Raw genomic sequence first — 24,615 nt, 5'->3', positions numbered from 1 at the left:
GTGTGTGTGTGTGTGTGTGTGTGTGTGTGTGTGTATACCACATCTTCTTTATCCATTCATCTATTGATGGACATTTGGGCTGCTTCCATTATTTGGCTATTGTGAATAATGCTGCTATAAACAGGGGAGTGCATTTATCCCTTTGAATTCGTGTTTTTGTATTTTGGGGTAAATACCCAGTAGTGCAATTGCTGGATTGTAGGGTAGTTCTATTTTTAATTCTTTGAGGAACCTCCATACTGTTTCTACAGAGATTGCACCAGTTTGCATTCCCACCAAACTGCACAAGAGTTCCTTTTTTCCACATCCTCACCAACACTTGTTTTTTCTTATGTTTTTGATTTTAGCCATTCTGAAAGGTGTGAGGTGATATCTCATTGTAGTTTTGATTTGCATTTTCTGATGATGAGTGATGTTGAGCATCTTTTCATGTGTCTGTTGGCCATCTGGATGTCTTCTTTAGAGAAATGTCTGTTCATTTTTTCTGCCATGTTTTTTGGGTGTTGAACAGCTATCAGTTCTTTATATATTTTGGATACTAACCTTTTATCTGATATGTCATTTGCAAATATCTTCTCCCATTCAGTAAGTTGTCTTTTAGTTTTGTTGATTGTTTCCTTCACTGTGCAGAAGCTTTTTGTTTTATTTTACTGGAGTCCCAAAAGTTTATTTTTACTTTTATTTCCCTTGACTCAGGAGACATACCTAGAAAAATTTGCTATGGCCAATGTCAGAGGCATTGCTGGCTGTGTTCTCTTCTAGGACTTTCCTGGTTTTATGTCTCACATTTAGGTTTTTAATCCATTTTGAACTTATTTTTGTGTATGGTGTCAGAAAGTGGTCCAGCTTCATTCGTTTGCATGTAGCTGTCCAGTTTTCCCAACACCATTTGTTGTAAAGACTTTTTCCCATTACCTATTCTTTACTGCTTTGTCAAAGATTAATTGACCATACACTTGTAGGTTTATTTCTGGGTTTTCCATTCTGTTGATCTATGTGTTGTTGATCTATGTGTCTGTTTTTGTTCCATTACCATGCTGTTTCGATTACTACAGCTTTGTACTTGAACTTGAAGTCAGGAATTGTGGTACCTCCAGTTATGCTTTTCTTTTTCAAGATAGCTTTGGCCATCTTTTTGGGTCTTTTGTGGTTCTACACAAATTTGAAGATTGTTAGTTTTAGTTCTGTGAAAAATGCTTTGGTATTTTGATAGGGATTGAATTAAATCTGTAGATTGGTTTGGGAAGTATAGACATTTTGACAATATTTGTTGTTTTAATCCATGAGCATGGAATACCTTTCCATTTCTTTGTGTTGTCAGAAGGCAAGTTCTTAAGTAAATGAGAGGAAATGGGATCTGATGCACAATATGGAGAAGAGACAGTTCATCTGATGTATAAGAGGAAAAGAAAATTATGAGCCAAATGTAGGTCAGTAGATAGGTTTGGTGATAAACATATAATTAGTTCTAAATCTTTCTTTTTTCTCAGCCAGTTAAGATGTCTGTCATTAGCTGAGAGTGTAGATGGGGTGGAAACAGAGAGGACTTAGGACGTTAGGGAAAGTGGAAGCACAAATTCACTAGGCCCAGAGAAGCCAAGACTTTAATAAAAAGTGCTGATCAGGACAGAGCCCCCACAGAGACTTACTGGATGCTACTGGAGATCTACTTATAAGATCTGAAAGTCACTCTCTCCAGAAACTTCTGGCAGGACGTCACTGGTTTATTATCTTCTCTGGGTATGGTCATTTAACCAGTTACAATCTACCTCCTCATCTATTCAACCAACTCCTGTTTTTCCATCTGGATCCTCAGGACTTATGAGAAACTCAGGTAGTAAATACCTTATGAGTTGTTTGCCAAGCCATGGCTCCCTTCTCTGAATTCTCCCCCATACCAAGGGTGGCGCGTATGCAGCCAAATTTACATGACCCCACTTCCATTGCTGTAGCCAAGTCCTGGGTGGATACCAGACCCAAGCTGATCTATTGGATTTTCCCTCCTGGGATTGAAAATTGGAATACTGGGTCTCTGAGAGGTTGGCCAGAGGGCTGGAACTAGGGGGAAATTTGATTATAAGACTGAGCAGTTTTTTTGCGCCATATAGATCAGAGAACACAAGAACATGGATTTGAGTGTGAAAGGGGAGAGAGAGAATGAAGCAGACGTGTTGAAAGAACCAGGGACCAGAGGCCACATGGTCTTAACAGGCTGTAGATGGTATCTGCCTTGGTCCTTGATGACAAAGCAGTTACTGACTTCTGTCCTCAGCTGAACTTCCTCCCTTGGGTTATAGACAGTGCTCCTGGTCCCCACTAGATTCACGTTTTACACGAACAAATCTGTGTAGATTTCTGTTACTGTGTAATCCAAACAACCATGACCAAGAGCAAAGATACATCGAATGCTATATCACTTCACTAATATAGTACAATAACCAGTTCTGTCAGAAGGGGAAAAAAAGTGCCATGAGGCTGGATGATTATGTAGTGACTCCACGCAGACTCTTGGGAGACTTGGGAAGAGAAAAGCAGTAGCCATTATACACAATCTAGCTGTATTTTTTTTAAGTCATTACAAAAACTTCTTCAACTTGAAAAGCAATGGAAATAAATACAGATTACTCATAAGACTACCCTCCTAGTACAACCATTCAGAGCATTTTGACACTTTTAATTTATGTCAGTTTTCCCTTTTATGTTGTTTGCTTTTAAACAGTGAAATTAGAGTATAATATATGATTGCATTTCCTTCTTTCTTCATGCCATGTTTCCTATGTTGTATAATCTCCATAGCTAAACTTGTAATGGCTGCCTAATAATCTACTGAATAAATACACTATAAAAATAACATGGCGGTGATAAGCTAGTGCCCTCTGGCCAGAAATTCCTAACTTAGTGAATATAGTTATTTTTATCAGGCAAGAAGTTCTCTTTTGTAAGGTTACAAATAATTAATCAAACTTTACCTCTTCCTGCCTACCTCAAGATTAATGTTTACCTTTTTCTTGGACCTATTCTGGATCAATCACACTTTGCTTAATAATTCAGCCTCCTAGTTACCAAGGATAGTTATATGGGGAAGGTGTTATCTTTTATGGTAGTCATAAATGTTCAGGCCACTGGAAAAGAAGCCTTTTATTGTTCCTAAAATGTTATATTAATAAATTAATAACTTGGTGTTTGGGTTTTTACAATGGCATCTTATGTGTTTGATTGTACCAGTGGCATAATCTATACCTATAAGCCTGAGAATAGACCTTGGTCTAGGGCAGTCATACTTAAGTACTTCCACCCTGAGGGCCCTTTTTGGGAAGTTTGCCAGCCCCCTTCATTCCAATCTCTGTATTCTGAGCTTTGCCTCATTGATTATGGAAGACATCAAACCTGAAACCACAATAACCAGCTAAGCAATTGTAATTTGCAAGAAGTACCCAAGAAGAGGATAGAGTGGTGTCATCTCACTCATAGCTTCAGACACCATCTCATTTTGATAACTTTAAGACTTTGGACTTCTGGGGTGCCTGGGTGGCTCAGTTGGTTAAGCATCTGACTTTGGCTCAGGTCACGATCTCACGGCTCGTGAGTTTGATTCCCACGTCGGGCTCTGTGCTGACAGCTCAGAGCCTGGAGTCTGCTTCGGATTCTGTGTACCTCTCTGGCCGTGCCCCTCCCTCACTCATGCTCTGTCTCTCTCAAGAATAAATAAAACATTTTTTAAAAATTAAAAAAAAAAGACTTTGGATTTCTGTTCATTGTTATTTAATGTTAATTTAGGTACCTTCTGTCATATATAGATTTAACATTATCTGGATTTTTACCCCTGTCCTTCAATATTTCACTTAAAGCCCTCTTGATCAGTTCGGCATATTTCTAGGAAAATTCATGTTCTTCAGTCCTTTAGGGATATGCTCTATCCCTAGGCAAGATACCAGTTTTCATTATCCAAAGATATGATTAATTCTATGCACCTAAGTCTCTGCATGCCGTATCATTCTTCTTCTTTCCCATTGCCAACCTTCCATTGAAAACACTGGTGATAAAGCTGTTTGTATTCCTAACTACTTCATCTTTTGGTCCAGCACTTCAAGATATACATCCTAGGTTTCTTCTGCAAGGGATGGATGACCTTCTCCACACAGAGTAAAAGCAGATAGTGACTGTCAAGTCTGATGAGACTGTAGACCATATATCGCTTTTCTGCAAGATACTCCAGGAAGACAGCATACCTCCACATGGGCCATGGCAGGGAACAAGGCTGCCTCTGTCCTCTTAGGAAGTTGCCAAATGCTATTCAGTTAGCAAACAGTTCATTGTGGCCTGTTGTGTGGCAAGCAGCCTGATAGGCCTAGCACAGAGTCATCTAACAATCTAACAGATCTAGTAACCATGTCCTTATACTGTCCACCACTTGTGAGGTTTCATTATTTCATTTTGTCCTATATTCTTATTTCTAAAGTAATATTAAAGTGCACAAATAATTCATAGATACAGTTTTACTAAACATCCAGACAAACAGAAATTTATAAAGAAAGTCCTTGGGGCACCTGATTGGCTCAATCTGCAGAACATGCTACTCTTGATCTCTAGGTCTTGATCTAGGTCTTGAGTTGGAGTCACATGTTGGGCATGGAGCCAACTTAAAAAAGAAAAAAATCCTGGAGCGCCCAGGTGGCTCACGTGGTTAAGCAAGCAACTCTTGCTTTTGGCTCAGGTAATGATCCCAGGATCGTGGGGTCAAGCCTAGCCTTGAGCTCTGCCCTAAGCATGGAGCCTACTTAAGATTCAATCTCTCTCTCTCTCTCTCTCCCTTACTCTCTCTCTGAAAAAAAAAAAAAAAAAGATATTCTGATCTACTCCTCTGTTTAAACTGTGTTATTCTCCAAGATTTTGTCCTTGGTCCTTTTCTTACTACAAACTCTGAGTGACATATATAGATGAAGTATACTCATAACTTCAAACACTATCTCATTTTGATAACTTCAAAAAAATCAGTGTCACTTGTACTCACTCAGTGCAGTATATGATCTGAATTTCACAGTGGTTACTAACTGCCAGGCTATTAGTCTCTAGAAGCAAACATCTAAATTGGTCAGGAAAAAAATATAGGTTTTAATTTTTAAAAATTACACCCTCCTTTACTTATACTGGAAAAGTTTCTTCACTGACTTCTTAATCTTTTTGACAGAGAATGTTCTAGGATTATTTTGTAAATTTTCCTATACTCACAACTCTGAGCTCAGATGACTGATTGAACATCTAACATCACATAAAGAATTAAAAGCTAAGAGGCTGATTATACAACATAAATTTGTTTGCCATATAAGAAATAGTAGATTTTTTTAACTTAATAACCAATTTCAAAAAGCTTTGTACAAGGAGAATTGTGATAACGATTCCACCAAATTTTCTTCTTCACTTGAATTTTTAATTGAGATAATTGTAGATTCACATGCAGTTGTAAGAAATAACATAGAGAGATCTCATGTTCTCTATGTTCTCTCATTTTATCTGGTTTCCCCCAGTGGTAACATTTTGTAAAACTAGTATAAATCACAACCAGGAAATTGACATTAATGTAATCCAAAGATCTTATTCACATTTCCCCAATTTTACTTTGTGTACATTATACAATTTTACCACATATGCAAGTTCATATACCCATAACCATAGTCCAGACTCTATAAACAGTTCCAGGACCTTGTGCAACTCTCTTATAATTTACTCACCTTCTACCCTAACCCCTGGACTGCTAAGCAGCATTCCTTTTCTAAAATTTTGTCATTTCAAAATATTATATAAAAGAATCACATTGTCTGTAACCTTTTGGGATTGATTTTTTTCACTCAACCATAATTCTCTGGAAATCTATCCCCAGGTTGTTACATATATCAGTAGTTTGTTCCTTTTTATTTTATTTTGTTTCATTTTATTTTATTTTGTGTTGTTTTATTTTATTTTACCTTATTTTATTTTGAGAGACAAAGAGAAAGCACAAGCTGGGGGAGGAGCAGAGGGAGAGAGAGAGAGAAAGAGAGAGAGGGAGAGAGACTCCCAAGCAGGCCCTATGCTCAGTGTGGAGCCATATGCTGGGCTCGATCTCACTACCCTTGGGATCATGACCTGAGCTGAAATCAAGAGTCGGAAGCTCAACCAACTGAGCCACCCAGGCACTTCTTTACTCTCCTTTTTAAAATTTTATTTGTTTGTTTACTGTCTTTGCATTATATTTCGGCTCTGAAGCATGGAGGTTAGTTTTTGATAACACAACCAGAAAGTTTGAGATCAAAACGGAGGCAGCTGAAGAGCTCTTTCAGAGGCTGCTTATCTAAATTATTTTAGGCAGAAGGGTGCCTTGATTTCGGCTCAGGTCATGATCTCATGGTTCATGAGTTTGAGCCCCATCTTGGGTTCTGTGTTGACAGTGCAGAGGCTGCATGGGAGTCTCTCTCTCTCTCTGCTCCTACACCTTGCTCACTCTCTCACTTTCTCTCTCTCTCTCTCAAAAATAAATAAACACTAAAGAAAAAAAGTTCTTCCTGAGCCTGCTGGGCCTTGATTGTCTTCAGTTCAAAATAATCCACATGCCAAAGTGGCAAATTTTGGGGTGGTAAGCCCTGAGCCCCCTCATATGGTTCTTTTTTTTATCTCCTGAAGTCTACTGTTATCAGATATTAATGTGGTTAACTCAGCTAAATGAAGAAGAAACTTGAACACCAAAAATATATAATTTTTATTAATACAGTTCATATTTCCAAGTATTGAATCAGTGGTTTCTTTTAAGGAATGTGTGTCACAGCTGCTAAGTTGACTGGAGTTACCTCTATGCTAGAGGAGAGAAACACATACATATGTGTGTTAATGTTTTTTTATGCATGCTTCTCTCCCTTTTTCTCTACATTATACCACTATCTGAGATCAAAAGGCTTCCTTTAGAATAAAAAATTGTACATTCAAAAGCCCCAGAGACTTCAGTGATGTTAAGCACATCACTCTTCTAAATTCAAAATAAAAGTGGAAATTTGAGGGGCTCCTGGGTCCCTCAGTCAGTGGAGCATGTGACTCTTGACCTTGGAGTTGTGGCAACGTGGGGCATAGAGCCTACTTAAAAAAAAAAAAAGTGGAAATCTGATTTCTGTAAAGGCAAAATCATCTGTTGACATTCCAGTCCAAAATGCTCACTCTTCACTTCATAAAGAAAAACCTAGCCATCCCTGTGAGCACACCCAGTAAAAGAGCAGGGTAAGTTATCCTACACACCAACTTCCAGACATTCTTCTTGTCTTCCCTCGCATGCCAGACGCACTGTATCATTCACTTGCTCTGTGGTGTATCCAAAGCAGTTTTTTCTGATTCATTTGCCTGTCAAAAATTAAGTTTCCCAAGAGTTTTTCCTAACATCCTCTACCTTCCACAGCCCAGAGTCCTCTTTACAACTGCAGATTCCCACAGGGCTTCCTTGCTCCTGTCATTCCTCCACAGTCCAAAAATTATCCCTATTAACTCTCATTTTCTTACTGGGTGTCTCCCAACTGTTGGCGTACCGAGACAGACTCAGACAAAGCAATTTAAATTAAATATGTGTTTGACTCATAGTCTCTTTAACTTTCTAATTGAAAAGGTAATACATACCTCTCTTAAAATTACTTCTTTTTACAATAAAAATAATATGAAATAAATTAACTTAAAAAATTAAAGCCCAGGGCACCTGGGGGCTCAGTCAGTTAAGCGTCTGACTTCAGCTCAGGTCATGCTCTGGAGGTTCACGAGTTCAAGCCCCACATCGGACTCTGTGCTGACAGCTCAGAGCCTGGAGCCTACTTCGGATTCTATGTCCCCTCTCTCTCTGCCCCTCCCCCAGTCACGCTCTGTCTCTGTCTGTCTCTCTTTCTCTCAAACAAACAAACAAAAAAGAATAAACATTAAAAAAAATTTTTAAATAAAGCCTGGGTGGCTCAGTTGGTTAAGCGTCTGACTCTTGATTTCAGTTCAGGTCATGATCTCACAGTTCATTAGTTCCAGCCAGGTGTTGGGCTCCAGGCTGACAGTGTGGAGCCTGCTTGGGATTCTCTCTTTTCTTGTCTCTCTCTGCCCCTCCCCCACTTGCACTTACTTGCTCACGCTCTCTCTCTCTCTCAAAATAACATAAATAAATAAGCTTAAAAAATAAAAATAATATGTACACATTATAGAAAACTGAGAGTATGTGGAATATATATATATATAATCGAATATTATTCAGCCAAAGAAAAGAATAAAGTCTTGTCATTGCAACAACATGGATGGAGCTAGAGAGTAAAATGCTAAGTGAAATAAATCATTCAGAGAAAAGACAAATACCATATGACTTCACTCATACGTGGCGTTTAGGAAACAAAACAAATGAGCAAAGGGGGAAAAAAGAGAGGTAAACCAAGAAATAGACTATTAACCATAGAGAACAAACTGATGGTTACCAGGGGGAGAGAGGGTAGAGGGGTTAAACAGATGATGGGGAGTAAGGAGTGCACTTGTTGTCATGAGCACTGGGGTGTTGTAGGGAAGTGCTGAACCATTATATAATATGCCTGAAAGTAATATTACGCTGTATGTTAACTAACTAGAATTTATTTCATTTTTCATTTTATTTAAAAATTTTTTAATTTATTTTGAGAGAGAAAGAGAGCAGGGAGGGGCAGAAAGAGAGGCAGAGAGAATCTCAAGCAGGCTCTGCACTGCCAGCACAGAGCCCGACACGGGGCTTGAATCTACCAATCGTGAGGTCATGACCTGAGCGGGAATCAAGAGCTGGACATTTAACCAACTGAGCCACCCAGGTGCTGCTAACTGGGATTTAAATTTAACTCAGAAAAAAGAAAATTCCAGTTAAAAAAAAAAAGAAAATATTGGTAGCATACAAGGATAAAACATATAAAGAGTATGGATTTTTCCCTTTTTTCTTGTTTTTTGTTTGTATTATTAATATTAGTCTTTGCTATTTGTGCAGGAAAAAGCTTTCACATAGTTTAAGGAAATTTTGAAGAATACAAAACAAACCAAATTATTTCCAGTTTGTCTTCCTTTTTGTAAGGTGAAGGAGCAAATTTTTGTGTTACCTGATGGACATTCCAAGAACCCTCAAAATATTTTAAGCACAAAAGACATCTTAATATTTTTACTATTCCTTTGGTGGGGGGGGGGGGGGGAGGCAGAGGGAGAGGAAGAGAGAATCTTAAGACTCTGTGCTCAATTCGGAGCCTGACTTGGGGCTCAATCTCTCGACCGTGATGAGATCATGAGATCATGACCTGAGCCAAAATCAATAGTTGGATGCTTAACCCACTTAGTCACCCAGGTTCCCCAGTATTTTTACTATTCTGAATATACAGTTTAATACGGTAAAGAAAAGATCAAGAAGAATTATCAGAGGTGGCAATATATGAACAGAAGTCATAATTCCTAAAACTCAAGATATACTTATTATAAATACTTAAAAGCCACAGCAATAAAGAACAGCGAGTGCTAGGAATTTATTTTTTTTATTGTTAAAAAATTTTTTTACTGTTTATTTATTTTTGAGAGTGAGAGAGAGAAACAGAGTATGACTGGGGAAGGGGCAGAGAGAGGGAGACACAGAATCTGTGGCAGGATCCAGGCTCTGAGCTGTCAGCACAGAGCCTGACGCAGGACTCGAACTCAAGTACCGTGAGATCATGACCTGAGCTGAAGTCGGACGCTTAACAACTGAGCTACCCAGGCGCCCGGGAACTTAATTTAAAAGTAAAGTTAGGGGCGCCTGGGTGGCGCAGTCGGTTAAGCGTCCGACTTCAGCCAGGTCACGATCTCGCGGTCCGTGAGTTCCAGCCCCGCGTCAGGCTCTGGGCTGATGGCTCGGAGCCTGGAGCCTGTTTCCGATTCTGTGTCTCCCTCTCTCTCTGCCCCTCCCCCGTTCATGCTCTGTCTCTCTCTGTCCCAAAAATAAATAAACATTGAAAAAAAAAAATTAAAAGTAAAGTATTTTTGGTCAAAATTATTCAAGAGCATTCCAGAAGTCCAAAGAATTAGTAGGATATTTTGGTGATTAAAAAGAACATCTGATATCTATGCACATATTAAGTTGGTCATTTTCCGAAAAGAAAATCCAAATTCTAGTTTGACTCTTTTTTAAGTCAAAAATATATTTAAGTCAAAAAGATATATTCTATATCCAAAAAATAATAATAAAAATAAAAATAATGTTTTAAACAATATATCCATATTTATTGAAGCTTTGTTTACAATAGCCAAGATATGGAAGCAACCTAGTGTCCGCTGATAGATGTGTGTATACATACAATGAAATACTGCTCAGCCATTAAAAGAATGAGATTTTTAAAAAATTTTTAGTGACTAAATTTGTTTCCCACATACAAAACAAAATGTGTGCGGTGGTTACTTGTTTTTGTTTTGTTTTGTTTTGTTTTGTTTTGTTTTAAAGAATGAGACCTTGCTATTTGCAATAACATGGATGGACCTAGAGGGTATTATACTGCATGAAATAAGTAAGATAGAGAAAGGCAAATACCATATGATTTCACTCAGATGTGGAATCTAAAAAACAAAATGAACAAACAAAAAAGGCAGAAACAGCCTACAAATACAGAGAACAAACTAATGGTTGCCAGAGAGAAAGAGGGTGGGGGAATGTGCAAAATGGGTGAAGAGGAGTGGGAGATACAGGCTTCCGGTTACGGAATGAAGAGAGCATAGGGAATACAGTCAATAATATTGCAATGTGTTGTATATGGTGACAGATGGTAGCTTTACTTGTTGTAAGCATAGTATAGTATATAGACTTGTCCAATCACTATGTTGTACACCTGAAACTCATGTTTTAACATTGTATGTCAACTATAATTAAAAAAAAAGATTGGAAAAAAAAGGAAAAATAATCATCCATGTAACAATTTGTAATAAAGAAATTGTAGCAAGATGGCATCACAGGAAGTTCCTGAACTCACTTCTTCCATAGACACACAAAGTCTACAGATACATATGAAATAATTCCCCCTGAAAAGGACTTGAAAACTAGCTAAATAGCTTCTTTACAACAGATAGTAAAAAGGCCACACTGAGAGGGAGTAAGAGAGGCAGTCTTGACAAAAGCCTCAACCCCCACAGTAGGGACGGATCTCACAAACCTGGAGATTCGGAGAAGGAGTTTATGTCCTACGTCAGGCACCCCAAACCCTGAAACCTGCAATAGAGAGAAAAATCCCCAATATGTCTGGCTTTGAAAACCAACAGGGTTCATATCCAGGAGACTCAAATATATGGAACTGAGATACTTCTCTTACAGGGCTTGCGCACAAACTCACGTGACCCAAGGATAAACACTAAAGCAGTAGTGTGAAAAGCACCTAGACTATAAGTGAAGGAGATTCATTTGCTAATCTTAAAGCATCTGCCAGAGGGGCAGAATTCTGTTGGGACTCTCTCTGGGGACTTACGTGCTGACAGGCACCATTTTTGTGCTCTCTCTCTATCTTGATAGTGCTTTTGGTCATGCCCCAGCCGTGTGCTCTTCCAGGCACCTGTGAAAACTGGCAGGCACATGCAATCCACACGGGGATGTTCCTTGATCACCTAGCTCTGGTGGCTGTGGTTGGGGACAGGGCATGCATTCCTGGATCCCACAGGACTATAATAATCAAAGACAGTTCTTGACAGGATGCCACCCGTAGGGTATTACACAGACAGCAGACTGAAACACATCCCCAGTATCCCTGTAAAAAAGGCCTATTTATGGGCTGCCTGGCTGGCTCAATCAGTGGAATACTCAACTCTTGTTCTTAGGGTTGTGAGTTCAAGCCCCACATTGGGTTAGAAATTACTTTAAAAAATAAAAGAACTTTTATTAAGAACTAAAAGGAGAAATCAAAAAATATTTTGAGACAAATGAAAATGGAAATGTAACTTACCAAATACAAAGGCTCATAAGAGGGGCACTTGAGTGGCCCAGTCAGTTAAGTGTCCAACTTCGACTCAGGTCATGATCTCCTGGTTCAGGGGTTCAAGCCCCATGTCAGGCTCTGTGCCAACAGCTCAAAACCTGAAGCCTGCTTCAGATTCTGTGTCTCCCTCACTCTGCCCCTCCCCCGTTCAAGCTCTGTTTCTCAAAAATAAGCATTAAAATTTTTTTAATTTAAAAATTAAAAAAAAAGCTCATAAGGGGCGCCTGGGTGGCTCAGTCGGTTAAGCAACCGACTTCAGCCCAGGTCATGATCTCACAGTTTGTGGGTTCGAGCCCCGCGTCGGGCCCTGTGCTGACAGCTCAGAGCCTGGAGGCTGCTTCAGATTCTCTGTCTCCCTCTCTCTCTGCCCCTCCCATGCTTGCACTCTCTCTCTCTCTCAAAAAAAAAAATAAATAAATAAACATAAAAAAAAAAAAGCTCACAAGAAACCACTGTGAACAATTTTACTAGCCTACTATCTTCCATCCTACACAAAAATTAACTCAAATTGGATTAAAGGCATGAATATACAATCTAAAACCATAAAATGTCTAGGAAAAAAAAGAAAACAAAGGCAGTAAACTCCTTGAAATTGGCCTTGGCAATGATTTTTGGATCTCACACCAAAATCAAAGGCAACAAAAGAAAAAATAAACAAGTAGAACTACATCAAACTGAAAAGCTTCTGCACAGCAAACAAAACCATGAGCAAAATGAAATGGTGACCTACTGAATGGGAGAAAATATTTGCAAATCATCTATCTGATAAGGGATTAATATTCAAAATATATAAAGAAGTCATATAACTCAATAGCCAAAAAAAAAGCAATCTGATTAAAAAATGTGCAGAGGATCGGAATAGACATTTTGCCAAGGAAGACACATAGATGGCCAACAGACACATGAAAGGATGCTCAATGTCACTAATCATCAGAGAAATGTATATCAAAATTACAATAAGATATCACCTCACACCTGTTAGAATGACCATTATCAAAAAGACAAGAGGGGCGCCTGGCTGGCTCAGTCAGTAGAGCATGTGAGACTTTATCTTGGGGTCATGAATTCAAACCCCACATTCGGTGTAGAGATTACTTAAAAAAATAAATTAAAATAAAAATTAAATTTTAAAAAAGTTGCTGTTGAAGCACTAATTTTTAAAAAATGGGGGTGCCTGGCTGGCCCAGTCATTGGAGTATGTGACTCTTGATCTCCATGTCGTGAGTTCAAACCCCACATCGGCCACAGAGCTTACTTAAAAATAAAAAGGAAAAAAGAGAGAGAAAAGACAAGAAATAACAAGTATTGGTGAGAATGTGGAGAAGAGGGAACACTTGTGCACTGTGGGTGGCAATGTAAACTGCTGCAGCAGAACAATATGGAGGTTTCTCAAAAAATTAAAAACAGGGGTACCTGAGTGGCTTGGTGTGTTAGGTGTTCAACTTCAGTTCAGGTCATGATGTTAGGGTTCGTGAATTTGAACGCTGCGTGGGGCTCTGTGCTGAGTTAGTGGGGCTGGATCCCACTAACCCTGAGGTCATGAACTGAGCCAAAATCAAGAGTTGAACATTTAACCAGCTGAGTCCCCTAGCCCCACACATTACTATTTTTTTTGTTTTACATTTATTTATTTTTGAGAGACAGAGTGAGACAGAGCATGAGCAGAGGAGGGGCAGAGAGAGAATCTGAAGCAGGCTCCAGGCTCTGAGCAAGCATTTAGCACAAAGCTCCAGGTTCTGAGCGAGCATTCAGCACAGAGCCTGATGCAGGGCTCAAACCTACGAATCGTGAGATTATGACCTGAGCCAAAGTCAGACACTTAACCAACTGAGCCACCCAGGCACCCCACACATTACTACCTTTAACCAAAGTAGCCAACTTTTGTTTTGTCCTGACATAGAAAAGCCTAGAAGACAGTAAACTAAGAAATATCCACCTAATTTTTGAGCACACATTTTAGATAATCTTTACAAATTTTAAGCTGATAAAACAAACCTAGGGATGCCTGGCTAGCTCATTTGGTGGAGTATGTGACTCTTGATCTTTGAGTTTGAGCCTCATATTGGATATAGAGATTACTTAAAAATTAAAAAAAAAAATCTTTAGGGCACATACACCCCAATATTTATAGCAGCGCTATCAACAATAGCCAAATTATGGAAAGAGTCCAAATGTCCATCGACTGATGAATGGATAAAGAAGGTGTGGTATATATACACAATGGAATACTACGTGGCAATGAAAAAGAATGAAATCTTGCCATTTGCAACAATGTGGATGGAACTAGAGTGTATTATGCTAAGCGAAGTAAGTCAGAGAAAGACAAGTATCATATGATTTCACTCGTATGTGGAATTTAAGAAACACAACAAATGAACATAGGGGAAGAGAAAGAAAAATAAGATGAAAAGAGAGTGGGAGGCAACCATAAAAGACTCTTAAATATAGAGAATAAACTGAGGGTTGCTGGAGGGGAGGTAGGTGGGGGGGATGAGTTAAATGGATCATGGGCATTAAGGAGAGCACTTTTTGGGATGCACACTGGGTGTTATAGGCAAGTGATGAATCACTAAATTCTGCTCCTGAAACCACGACTACACCATATGTTAACTAACTTGAATTTAAATAAAAAAAAATCTTTAAAATTTTTTTTAAATAAAAACCATTTTATATTTTTAATCTTAAACAATTATTAGAAAGGATAACTTACTTAACTTATAAGGTCAATATAAAAATTTATATAAATTAAAGCATGAGAATTTTAATTTTAGTCCTATAAAGGTTAAAATATAGTGTTAGCATTAATTTTATACAATAAAACACAGTTTGGGGCGCCTGGGTGGCGCAGTCGGTTAAGCGTCCGACTTCAGCCAGGTCACGATCTCGCGGTCCGTGAGTTCGAGCCCCGCGTCGGGCTCTGGGCTGATGGCTCAGAGCCTGGAGCCTGTTTCCAATTCTGTGTCTCCCTCTCTCTCTGCCCCTCCCCCGTTCATGCTCTGTCTCTCTCTGTCCCAAAAATAAAAAAAAAAAAAAAATTAAAAAAACGTTGAAAAAAAAAAACACAGTTTACTTTTTCTTTCTTTTAGAGATGTTTATTTACATGGACTAGGTATTCCTAAACTGCATAGATGGCAACAGAATTATTTTTTTTCTAGTCAATCCACCTTTAAAATTTCTCAAGTGAGGGGAAGAGGGATAGGACAGAAGGGGGAAAAAGTGAGTGGGAACAAGCTTTAGACAAATACAAAATTATCATTGGAGAAAGGCTAATAATCTTTCTGTTGCAAGGTGAGAAAAAAGTTTAGATTTAGAAAAACTCATTTCAACACACACACACACACACACACACACACACACATGAGTCGTTAACAACCGGTTTAAACAGTAACTTGGGCTCTTGGCAATTTTATCAAGTCAAAGAATAGGAATGGAAATGAAGGATGTTTATGGAAGGAGGGAGTCTTCCTTAAAAGAAATCTCTTTTAGACAGATAAGATAGACAGTCCCAGGGTACCTGGGTGGCTCATTTGGTTAAGCTTCTTGATTTTGGCTCAGGTCATGATCCCAGAGTGGAGCACTGTGTTGGGCTCCATGCTGAGCATGGAGATTGAGATTCTCTCTCTCTCCCTCACTCTGCCCCTCTCCCTAGCTTGGGCTCGAAAGAAAGAAAGAAAGAAAGAAAGAAAGAAAGAAAGAAAGGTAAAGAAACAAAGAAAGAAAAAAACAAAGAAACAAAGAAACAAAGAAAAAAGAAAAGGTAGACAATCCCCTTACAAGAGGTTCTTTCCCCTTTTCATTCTAAGGCATCTCCAAAATGAAAAATATAATTTATGTCAAAATTCTTCAGAGTAGCCACTACAACTCCAAACCATCCTCTGTGAAGTTATGTCAGTGAGCAGTGCAAATTCATTAGTAGGCAACCCATTAGAAGTTGGTTGACAGCTGGTCAAAAATAAAAGTATCACAGAGTTTTGGACCCTAACCCCAAGGATAAGTTGCCCTGCCTACTTACTCAAGAAATCAGCATGACCCTGAAGCGACAGAGAGATCATAAAAGTCTAGATATAGCACAAAATCCATGCAATCAAGGACAGAGAGCCCTCGAGCAGGGGTAACTCAAATGGTCTCAGATGTGCATGTTCTTACTGAATGGAGGTCCGAGTCATAGCAGGAGGGTCTTAGCCATCCGTGGTAGTAATTGTTCTGGCCCAATCAGCCAAAGACCATCTGGGACAAACCTGTAGTCAAACAAAGTGAGATTCACTCATTTGTTGCAATGAGAGACACTGCACATGGAGAAACTATGGGATGTCCCACTAAACAAAGGAGAAGATGAGTTATAGGATTTGGGGGAAGAGTGACATTTAGGCGAAATTTAAATGAAGTAGTGTTTTGATAGGATCAAAGCAAAGCAAGGTCATATATAAAGGAGGCAAGGTCAGATCTGGACTGCAAAATTGAACAGGCACCTGTTTCTTTGAAAATTGCGAAGTTGAAGTAAGGGTGGAATATTGTCTTCAGAAACCTCTTCTCTGAAGTTCCACACCTGGACTGCAAATCAGTTTTGCTTCTGTGGGCCTTAGATTCTCTGAGAAAGAGTGGGATATTTCATTCTTCTTGATGTTATTTCAAACAGCAAAGTTTCTAGTCTATGATTTCAAGCATCAAGTCACTCAGCATAGGGGGCTGTTTTGATACTTTACCACTGCACCATGTCTCTGGGGGGAACATTATTATTCCTTGTTAAATTTATGCTAACTTTATCTGTATCTGTCCTCCTAGACTGACACATAGCAGGGCATATTTTTACTTTGCCAGCTCCGGCCAATTTAATACTTTCTCAAGTTTAAAGCCTGCCAAAAAGTGATGCTCTTTCTAACACTATTCAGGACAGAAAAAAAAAATAGGATTGAGATATTATAAATCAATTCTTACTGGTTGAATATACTTAAGGGGTATATACTGGTATATAGATGATCTTTTTTTTAAGTTTATTTATTTATTTTGAGGAAGAGAGAGTGTGGGTCTACAGGGGAAAGGCAGAGAGAGAGGGAGAGAGAATCCCAAGTCGGTTCCACGCTGTCAGCACGGAGCCTGATGTGGGGCTCTATCCCACAAACCATGAGATCATGGCCTGAGCTGAAATCAAGAGTTGGAGGCTCAATCAACTGAGCCACCCAGACGCCACTAGAGCATCTCGATAAACTTTTCCATAAGGATCCAAGCTAGGGAAAACAACTCTGAATACAAAACTGCAATGTTGCACACATAAAAGGGCACAGGTTTCTACACATTCACGTTTGAAATCCTGGCTGTAAAAGGATGAGACATTGGACAAATTAGATGCCTTTGCTGAAGTTTTCATCAACTTGTACTCAGCAAGTTACTTCACACTCTAAGCTGGATTTCTCTCATCAGGTTAGTGTGAGAATTAAATAGGTTAACAGCTAAATAGATCTATCATTGTTCTTTGAAATGTAAAAGAAAGTGTGGAGGAGGGGACCCTAGAATTACAGATGTATTCCTCCTAGCAGATGGGGGGGGGAGAGAAATAATTGTAGCTTGCACAGGGGGAGCAGGGGTCTAAAAAGATAGTCTCTATGGTGTGTTGTCTTTTCTAAAATGATCTTTTTCACATTAAAACATTTTTTAAATGTTTATTTTTGAGAGAGAGGGAGACTGAGCACGAGCAAGGGAGGGGCAGGGAGGGAGACACAGAAACTGATACAGGCTCCAGACTCTGAGCTGTCAGCACAGAGCCCGACGCAGGGTTCGACCTGGGGCTCGAACTCACAGACTGTGAGATCATGACCTGAGCCAGAGTCAAATGCTTAACTGATTGAGCCACCCAGGCATCCCGATCTTTTTCATATTAAAACATTTTTAAAGTTAGGTTACAGGTTAAAGGCTGTATATACATTTAATACAGTATTTCTTAATTTCAACATGTTTGGATTTCTTAATGACTGTTATTTTCTTTTAATTTTATTGCATTGACGTTAGTGAAACTGGCCTGATTTCTGTGTTTTGAATTGTGTTTGGTTCATAAAGGCTCAAAACTAGTATATCTTCCTTGCGTTTTATACTTTTATTAATATGAGATATTTCACATTACCTTCTTTGCTTTTTTTTTTTTTAACGTTTATTTATTTTTGAGACAGAGAGAGACAGAGCATGAACGGGGGGAGGGGCAGAGAGAGAGGGAGACACAGAATCAGAAACAGGCTCCAGGCTCTGAGCCATCAGCCCAGAGCCTGACGCGGGGCTCGAACTCACGGACCGCGAGATCGTGACCTGGCTGAAGTCGGATGCTTAACCGACTGCGCCACCCAGGCGCCCCCCTTCTTTGCTTTTTACCTTGAATTCACTTTTCCCTTATACCAGTATTGTTAGTATATTGTTGTAATGTTGTATATTTTCTGATGTCAACATATATTTTTTAAGTTTACTTATTTATTTGAGAGATAGAGCGAGAGATCACAAGCAGGGTAGGGCAGAGAGAAAAGGGAGAGAGACAGAATCCCAAGCAGGCTCTGCATTGTCAGCGTGAAGCCCGCCATGGGGCTGAACCCAGGAACCCACAAGATCATGACTTGAGCCAAAGTCAAGAGTTAGACCCTTAACTGACTGAGCCACCCAGGCGCCTCCCCCCCCCCCCCACCGATGTCACAATCTTTAATCTTCTTGCATCATTTTCTTTTGGATATATCTCTTATAAATGGCATCTAACGTGTCTTTATTTTACCCATTCTGTCTTATATCATTTGAATTTAATTCATCCATGCCATGGTTTCTGTTATGTTTGGACTTACTCCAGCCACCTGAATTTGTGCCTCGAATTTATCATTTTTTCTTCAAGTATATTATCTTTCTTTTTAACTTTCTTTCTTTCCAACTATGTCAGATAAACTCTAAGGTGGCAAACACCCCGTTATCCCGTCTTCCTCATATGCACGCTTTTTTGTTAATGATCTACCCTTGACTGTGGATGGGATTTCTTAATTGCTTCTAATGAACAGACTACGGCAAAGGTGGTGAGATATCACCCCCATGATTACCTTACCTTGCATAAGACTCTGTTTTGCTATCTGACTCACTCCAGAGACTCTTCATACGGGCTTAATGAATCTGAATGGATCATTTAGACAAAGCTTATCCTGGATTGGATATTTAATAATTTTCTTTCCCACTAAAGCAGAGGGAGAGCAGATTAATTTTAGGTTAAAAAAAATTGTGATTGAGTGCCTGGCTAGCTCAGTTGGAAAAGCATGTGACTCTTGATCTCGGAGTTGTCAGTTCAAGCTCCATGGTAGGTGTGGAGATTACTTAAAAGTAAAATCTTAAAAAAAAAATCCCAAACAAACACACAATTGTGTTGTGCCCTACAGTGTTGTTTTATTGGTGGGAAATTGGCCAGACTTCAATATACATCAGTGGGGGTAACAAATGCATTATGGTACAGCCTTATGATGATTTATTACATAGCCATGAATTCTTATTTGGAACAAACAAATCACAGAATCCTAGAATATCAGGATTGACTAGAATGTCATACTTCCACTGAATAAAAGGTCCAGTGTAAGAGGAAAACAAAAAAACAACTTCTGTTTTTTACCCTGTACATCTGAATTGTAGTAGGAAATAAAATTTTGAAGTTATTTCACAAGGCTGTCATCAGGAAATGAAGACAAAAGAAAAAAATCAACAAATAAAAATAATATTTTTAACCCATTCACGCCCCAATCTAATATGAAATTAAGAGTTTTTTTTTTTTTTTTTTTTAACGTTTATTTATTTTTGAGACAGAGAGAGAGCATGAACAGGGGAGGGTCAGAGAGAGGGAGACACAGAATCTGAAACAGGCTCCAGGCTCTGAGCTGTGAGCACAGAGCCCAACACGGGGCTCGAACTCACGTACTGTGAGATCATGACCTGAGCTGAAGTTGGCCGCTTAACCGACTGAGCCACCCAGGCGCCCCGAAATTAAGAGTTTTTATACCATCTATAGACCAACTTCCCTGATGAACATGGATGCAAAAAATCTTCAACAAGATACTAGCCAACTGGATCCAACAACACATTAAAAAAGGTTATTCACCAGGACCAAGTGGGATTTATACCTGGGATACAGGGCTGGTTCAATATCCGCAAAACAATCAGTGTGATTCATCACATCAATAGAAGAAAGGACAAGAACCATATGATCCTCTCAATAGATGCAGAGAAAGCATTTGACAAAATACAGCATCCTTTCTTGATAAAAACTCTTAAGAAAGTAGGGATAGAAGGATCATACCTCGGGGCGCCTGGGTGGCTCAGTCGGTTAAGCGTCCGACTTCAGCTCAGGTCATGATCTCACGGTCCGTGAGTTCGAGCCCCGCGTCGGGCCCTGGGCTGACAGCTCAGAGCCTGGAGCCTGTTTCAGATTCTGTGTCTCCCTCTCTCTCTGCCCCTCCCCTGTTCATGCTCTCTCTCTGTCTCAAAAATAAATAAACGTTAAAAAAAATTAAAAAAAAAAAAAAAAAAAAAAAAGAAGGATCATACCTCGAGATCATAAAAGCCATATATGAAGACCCTCATTACCTCAGTGGGTAATGAGGAGACTTAGCTCCTCATTACCAACCAACCATGAGCTCCCAGATTCGTCAGAATTATACCACCGAGGTGGAGGCCGCCGTCAACCGCCTGGTCAACATGCATCTGTGGGCCTCCTACACCTACCTCTCTCTGGGCTTCTATTTCGACCGTGACGATGTGGCTCTGGAGGGCGTGGGCCACTTCTTCCGAGAGTTGGCTGAGGAGAAGCGGGAGGGCGCAGAGTGCCTCTTGAAGATGCAAAACCAGAGCAGCGGACGCGCCCTCTTCCTGGACGTGCAGAAGCCGTCCCAAGATGAGTGGGGTAAAACCCTGGACGCCATGGAAGCCGCCCTGCTTCTGGAGAAGAACTTCAACCAGGGCCTTTTGGATCTGCATGCCCTGGGTTCTGCCCGCGCAGACCCCCATCTCTGTGACTTCCTGGAGAATCACTTTCTAGATGAGGAGGTGAAACTCATTAAGAAGATGGGCGACCATCTGACTAATCTCCGCAGGCTGTCAGACCCCCAGGCCGAGCTGGGCGAGTATCTCTTCGAAAGACTCACCCTCAAGCACGACTAGAAGTCTCTGGAGCCCAGCAGCCTTTGAGAGGGGCCCTCTGGCATTCCCCCCAGATGTCAGGGCTTGTGCCTGAGTCTCTCCTTGCAGCCACTAGGCAGCTTTTTAACCAACCTAGAGCCCTTTCCCAAGCCATGGACCAAATGAAAACAATAAAGCTTTTTTGCAGCAAACAAACAAACAAAAAGACCCAATGTTATTATCCTCAGTGGGGAAAAACTGACAGCTTTCCCCCTAAGGTCAGGGACAAGACAGGGATGTCCACTCTCACCACTGTTATTCAACATAGTATTGGAAGTCTTAGCCTCAGCCATCACACAGCACAAAGAAATAAAAGGCATCCAAATTGTCCAGGAGGAGGTCAAACTTTCATTCTTCGCAGATGATGTGATAGTCTATATGGAAAACCCAAAATATTCCATCCAAAAACTACCAGAACTAATCCATGAATTCAGCAAAGTCGTAGGATGTAAAATAAATGCACAGAAACTGGTTGTATTCCTATACACCAACAATGAAGCGATAGAAAGAGAAATCAAGGAATCGATCCCATTTACAATTGCACCAAAAACCATAAAATACCTAGGAATAAATCTAACCAAAGAAGTGAAAAATCTATACAATGAAAACTATAGAAAGCTTATGAAAGAAATTGAAGACACAAAAAAATGGAAAAAGATTCCATGCTCCTGGATAGGAAGAACAAATATTGTTAAAATGTCGACACTACCCAAAGCAATCTACGTATTCAAAGCAATCCCTATCAAAATAACACCAGCATTCTTCACAGAGCTAGAACAAACAATCCTAAAATTTGTATGGAACCAGAAAAGACCCTGAATAGCCAAAGCAATCTTGAAAAAGAAAACCAAAGCGGGAGGCATCACAATCCCAGACTTCAAGCTATACTTCAAAGCTGTAATCATCACGACAGTATGGTACTGGCACAAGAACATACACTTAGGTCAATGGAACAGAATAGAGTACCCAGAAATGGACCCACAAACAAATGGCCAAATAATCTTTGACAAAGCAGGAAAGAATATTCATTGGAATAAAGACAGTCTCTTCAGCAAGTGGTGCTGGAAAAACTGGACAGAGACATGCAGAAGAATGAACCTGGACCACTTTCTTAAACCATTCACAAAAATAAACTCAAAATGGGTGAAAGACCTAAACATGAGACAGGAAGCCATCAAAATCCTCAAGGAGAAAACAGGCAAAAACCTCTTTGATCTTGGCCACAGCAACTTCTTACTCAACATGTCTCCAGAGGCAAGGGAAACAAAAGCAAAAATGAACTACTGGGACGTCAAGATAAAAAGCTTCTGCACAGTGAAGGAGACAATCAGCAAAACTAAAAGACAACTGACGGAATGGAAGAAGATATTTGCAAACGACATATCAAATAAAGGGTTAGTATCCAAAATCTATAAAGAACTTATCAAACTCAGCACCCAAAAAAGCAAATAATCCAGTGAAAAAATGGGCCAAAGACATGAATAGACACTTCTCCAAAGAAGACATCCAGATGGCCAACTGACACATGAAAAAATGCTCAACATCACTCATCATCAGGGAAATACAAATCAAAACCACAATGAGATACCACCTCACACCTGTCAGAATGTCTAACATTAACAACTCAGGCAATACAGATGTTGGCAAGGATGCAAAGAGGATCTCTTTTGCACTGCTGGGATGGGAATGCAAACTGGTGCAGCCAATATGGGAAACAGTCTGGAGGTTCTTTAAAAAATTAAAAATAGAACTACCGTACGACCCAGCAATTGCACTGCTAGGTATTTATCCAAGGGATACAGATATGCTGTTCCAAAGGGGCACATGAGCCCCAATGTTTATAGCAGCACTATCAACAATAGCCAAAGTATGGAAAGAGCTCAAATGTCCATTGATGGATGAATGGATAAAGAAGATGTGGGGTGTGTGTGTGTATATATATATATATATATATACATATGTATATATATATATACACATATACATTGTGTATATATATGTGTATATATACATTGTATATATATACAATGTATATATATATATACAATATATATACAATGTGTGTGTATATATATATATACATATGTATATATATATACACAAATACATATGTGTGTATATATATATACACACACACACATTGTATATATATTGTATATATATATATATACACATTGTATATATACACAAAATATATATATATATACATATACAAAGATAAAGATAAAGAAGATGTATATATACACACACACATTGTATATATATTGTATATATATATATACAATGTATATATACACAAAATATATATATATATATATATATATATACATATACAAAGATAAAGATAAAGAAGATGTGGGGTATATATATATATATATATACACATTGTATATATATACATTGTATACAATGTGTGTGTATATATATATATACACAATGTATATATATACAAATATATATATAATGGAGTATTACTCAGCAATCAAAAAGAATGAAGTCTTGCCATTTGCAACTAAAGGGTATTATGCTAAGTGAAATTAGTCAGAGAAAGACAAATACCATAACACTTCACTCATATGAGGACTTTAAGATACAAAACAGGTGAACATGAAGGGAAGCAAAAGTAATATAAAAACAGGGAGGAGAACAAAAATAAAAGAGACTCTTAAATATGGAGAACAAACAGAAGTTTGCAGGACAGGTTGTGGGAGGGGGGATGGGCCAAATGGGCACTAAGGAATTTACTCCTGAAATAATTGTTGCACTATATGCTAACTTGGATGTAAATTTTAAAAAATAAATTTTAAATAAGTTTTTATGCCACTATTTTGAAATTAGAAAAATTTTTATCATATATTTTTTATTAAAAATATTTCAATAGAATGTTAATTTGATCAATTATCAAATCTCTAGGTGAATATAAAGTAAATTTAAATTTTTAATTTCATATGTAGAGCAGTAAAAACATTTCTAATGTTTTTCATTTTCTTTTTATGTCTCTGAAATTATTTAAACAGAATCAATTCTTTATTTTGAAGATTTAGTCATGTTTTGCCCATGTCTAATTTTATCATTGAAGATTTTGCCACTAAATTTTCTTTTCTTTTCTTTTCTTTTTTCTTCTCTTTTCTTTTCTTTTGTAAGTAAGCCCTACACCCAATGTGGAACTTGAACTCATGACTCTGAGATCAAGAGTTGCATATTCTATCAACTGAGCCAGCCAGGCACCCCACTATCATTTCTTTTTATGACCATAATGTCTACCAAATCACATTTTCCCAGCTCTAATATTCACATCTAAATTTTGTCAAAAAAAGATTTTGTTCTTTAAGTTTTAGTTAATAAAGGTTTTCCTTTTTTCAGTTGAAAGTTTTTAAAATAAAATTTTAAGTTTATTTATTTATTTTCAAGTGGGGAAAGTGCAGAGAAAAAGAGAGAGAGATTCTTAAGCAGGCTCCCCAGTGTCAGC

At 38.7% G+C, this 24,615-nt stretch overlaps 1 protein-coding gene across 3 annotated transcripts; it reads left to right on the top strand.

Annotated features, from left to right (window-relative positions):
• Positions 1 to 11,535: 11,535 nt before the first annotated feature.
• LOC115512494 (ferritin light chain-like) lies at positions 11,536 to 21,247 on the top strand. 3 transcript variants are annotated; one of them, XM_032592961.1, is made up of 3 exons: positions 11,536 to 11,546; positions 12,013 to 12,018; positions 20,582 to 21,247. In XM_032592961.1, exon 3 carries the CDS (start codon positions 20,601 to 20,603, stop codon positions 21,126 to 21,128), a length of 528 nt encoding a protein of 175 aa, XP_032448852.1. In that variant the 5' UTR covers positions 11,536 to 11,546; positions 12,013 to 12,018; positions 20,582 to 20,600; the 3' UTR covers positions 21,129 to 21,247. The 3 variants fall into 3 exon arrangements, with proteins under 3 accessions (XP_032448852.1, XP_032448851.1, XP_032448853.1); XM_032592960.1 differs by lacking the exon at positions 12,013 to 12,018 and having other exon boundaries at positions 20,580 to 21,247; XM_032592962.1 differs by lacking the exon at positions 12,013 to 12,018 and having other exon boundaries at positions 20,574 to 21,247.
• The last annotated feature ends 3,368 nt before the right edge of the window (positions 21,248 to 24,615 follow it).

The sequence above is a fragment of the Lynx canadensis genome, chromosome B1 (genome assembly GCF_007474595.2).
Source record: "Lynx canadensis isolate LIC74 chromosome B1, mLynCan4.pri.v2, whole genome shotgun sequence".
Taxonomy (NCBI): Eukaryota; Metazoa; Chordata; class Mammalia; order Carnivora; family Felidae; genus Lynx; species Lynx canadensis.
This window is presented reverse-complemented; position numbering and strand designations above follow the sequence as displayed.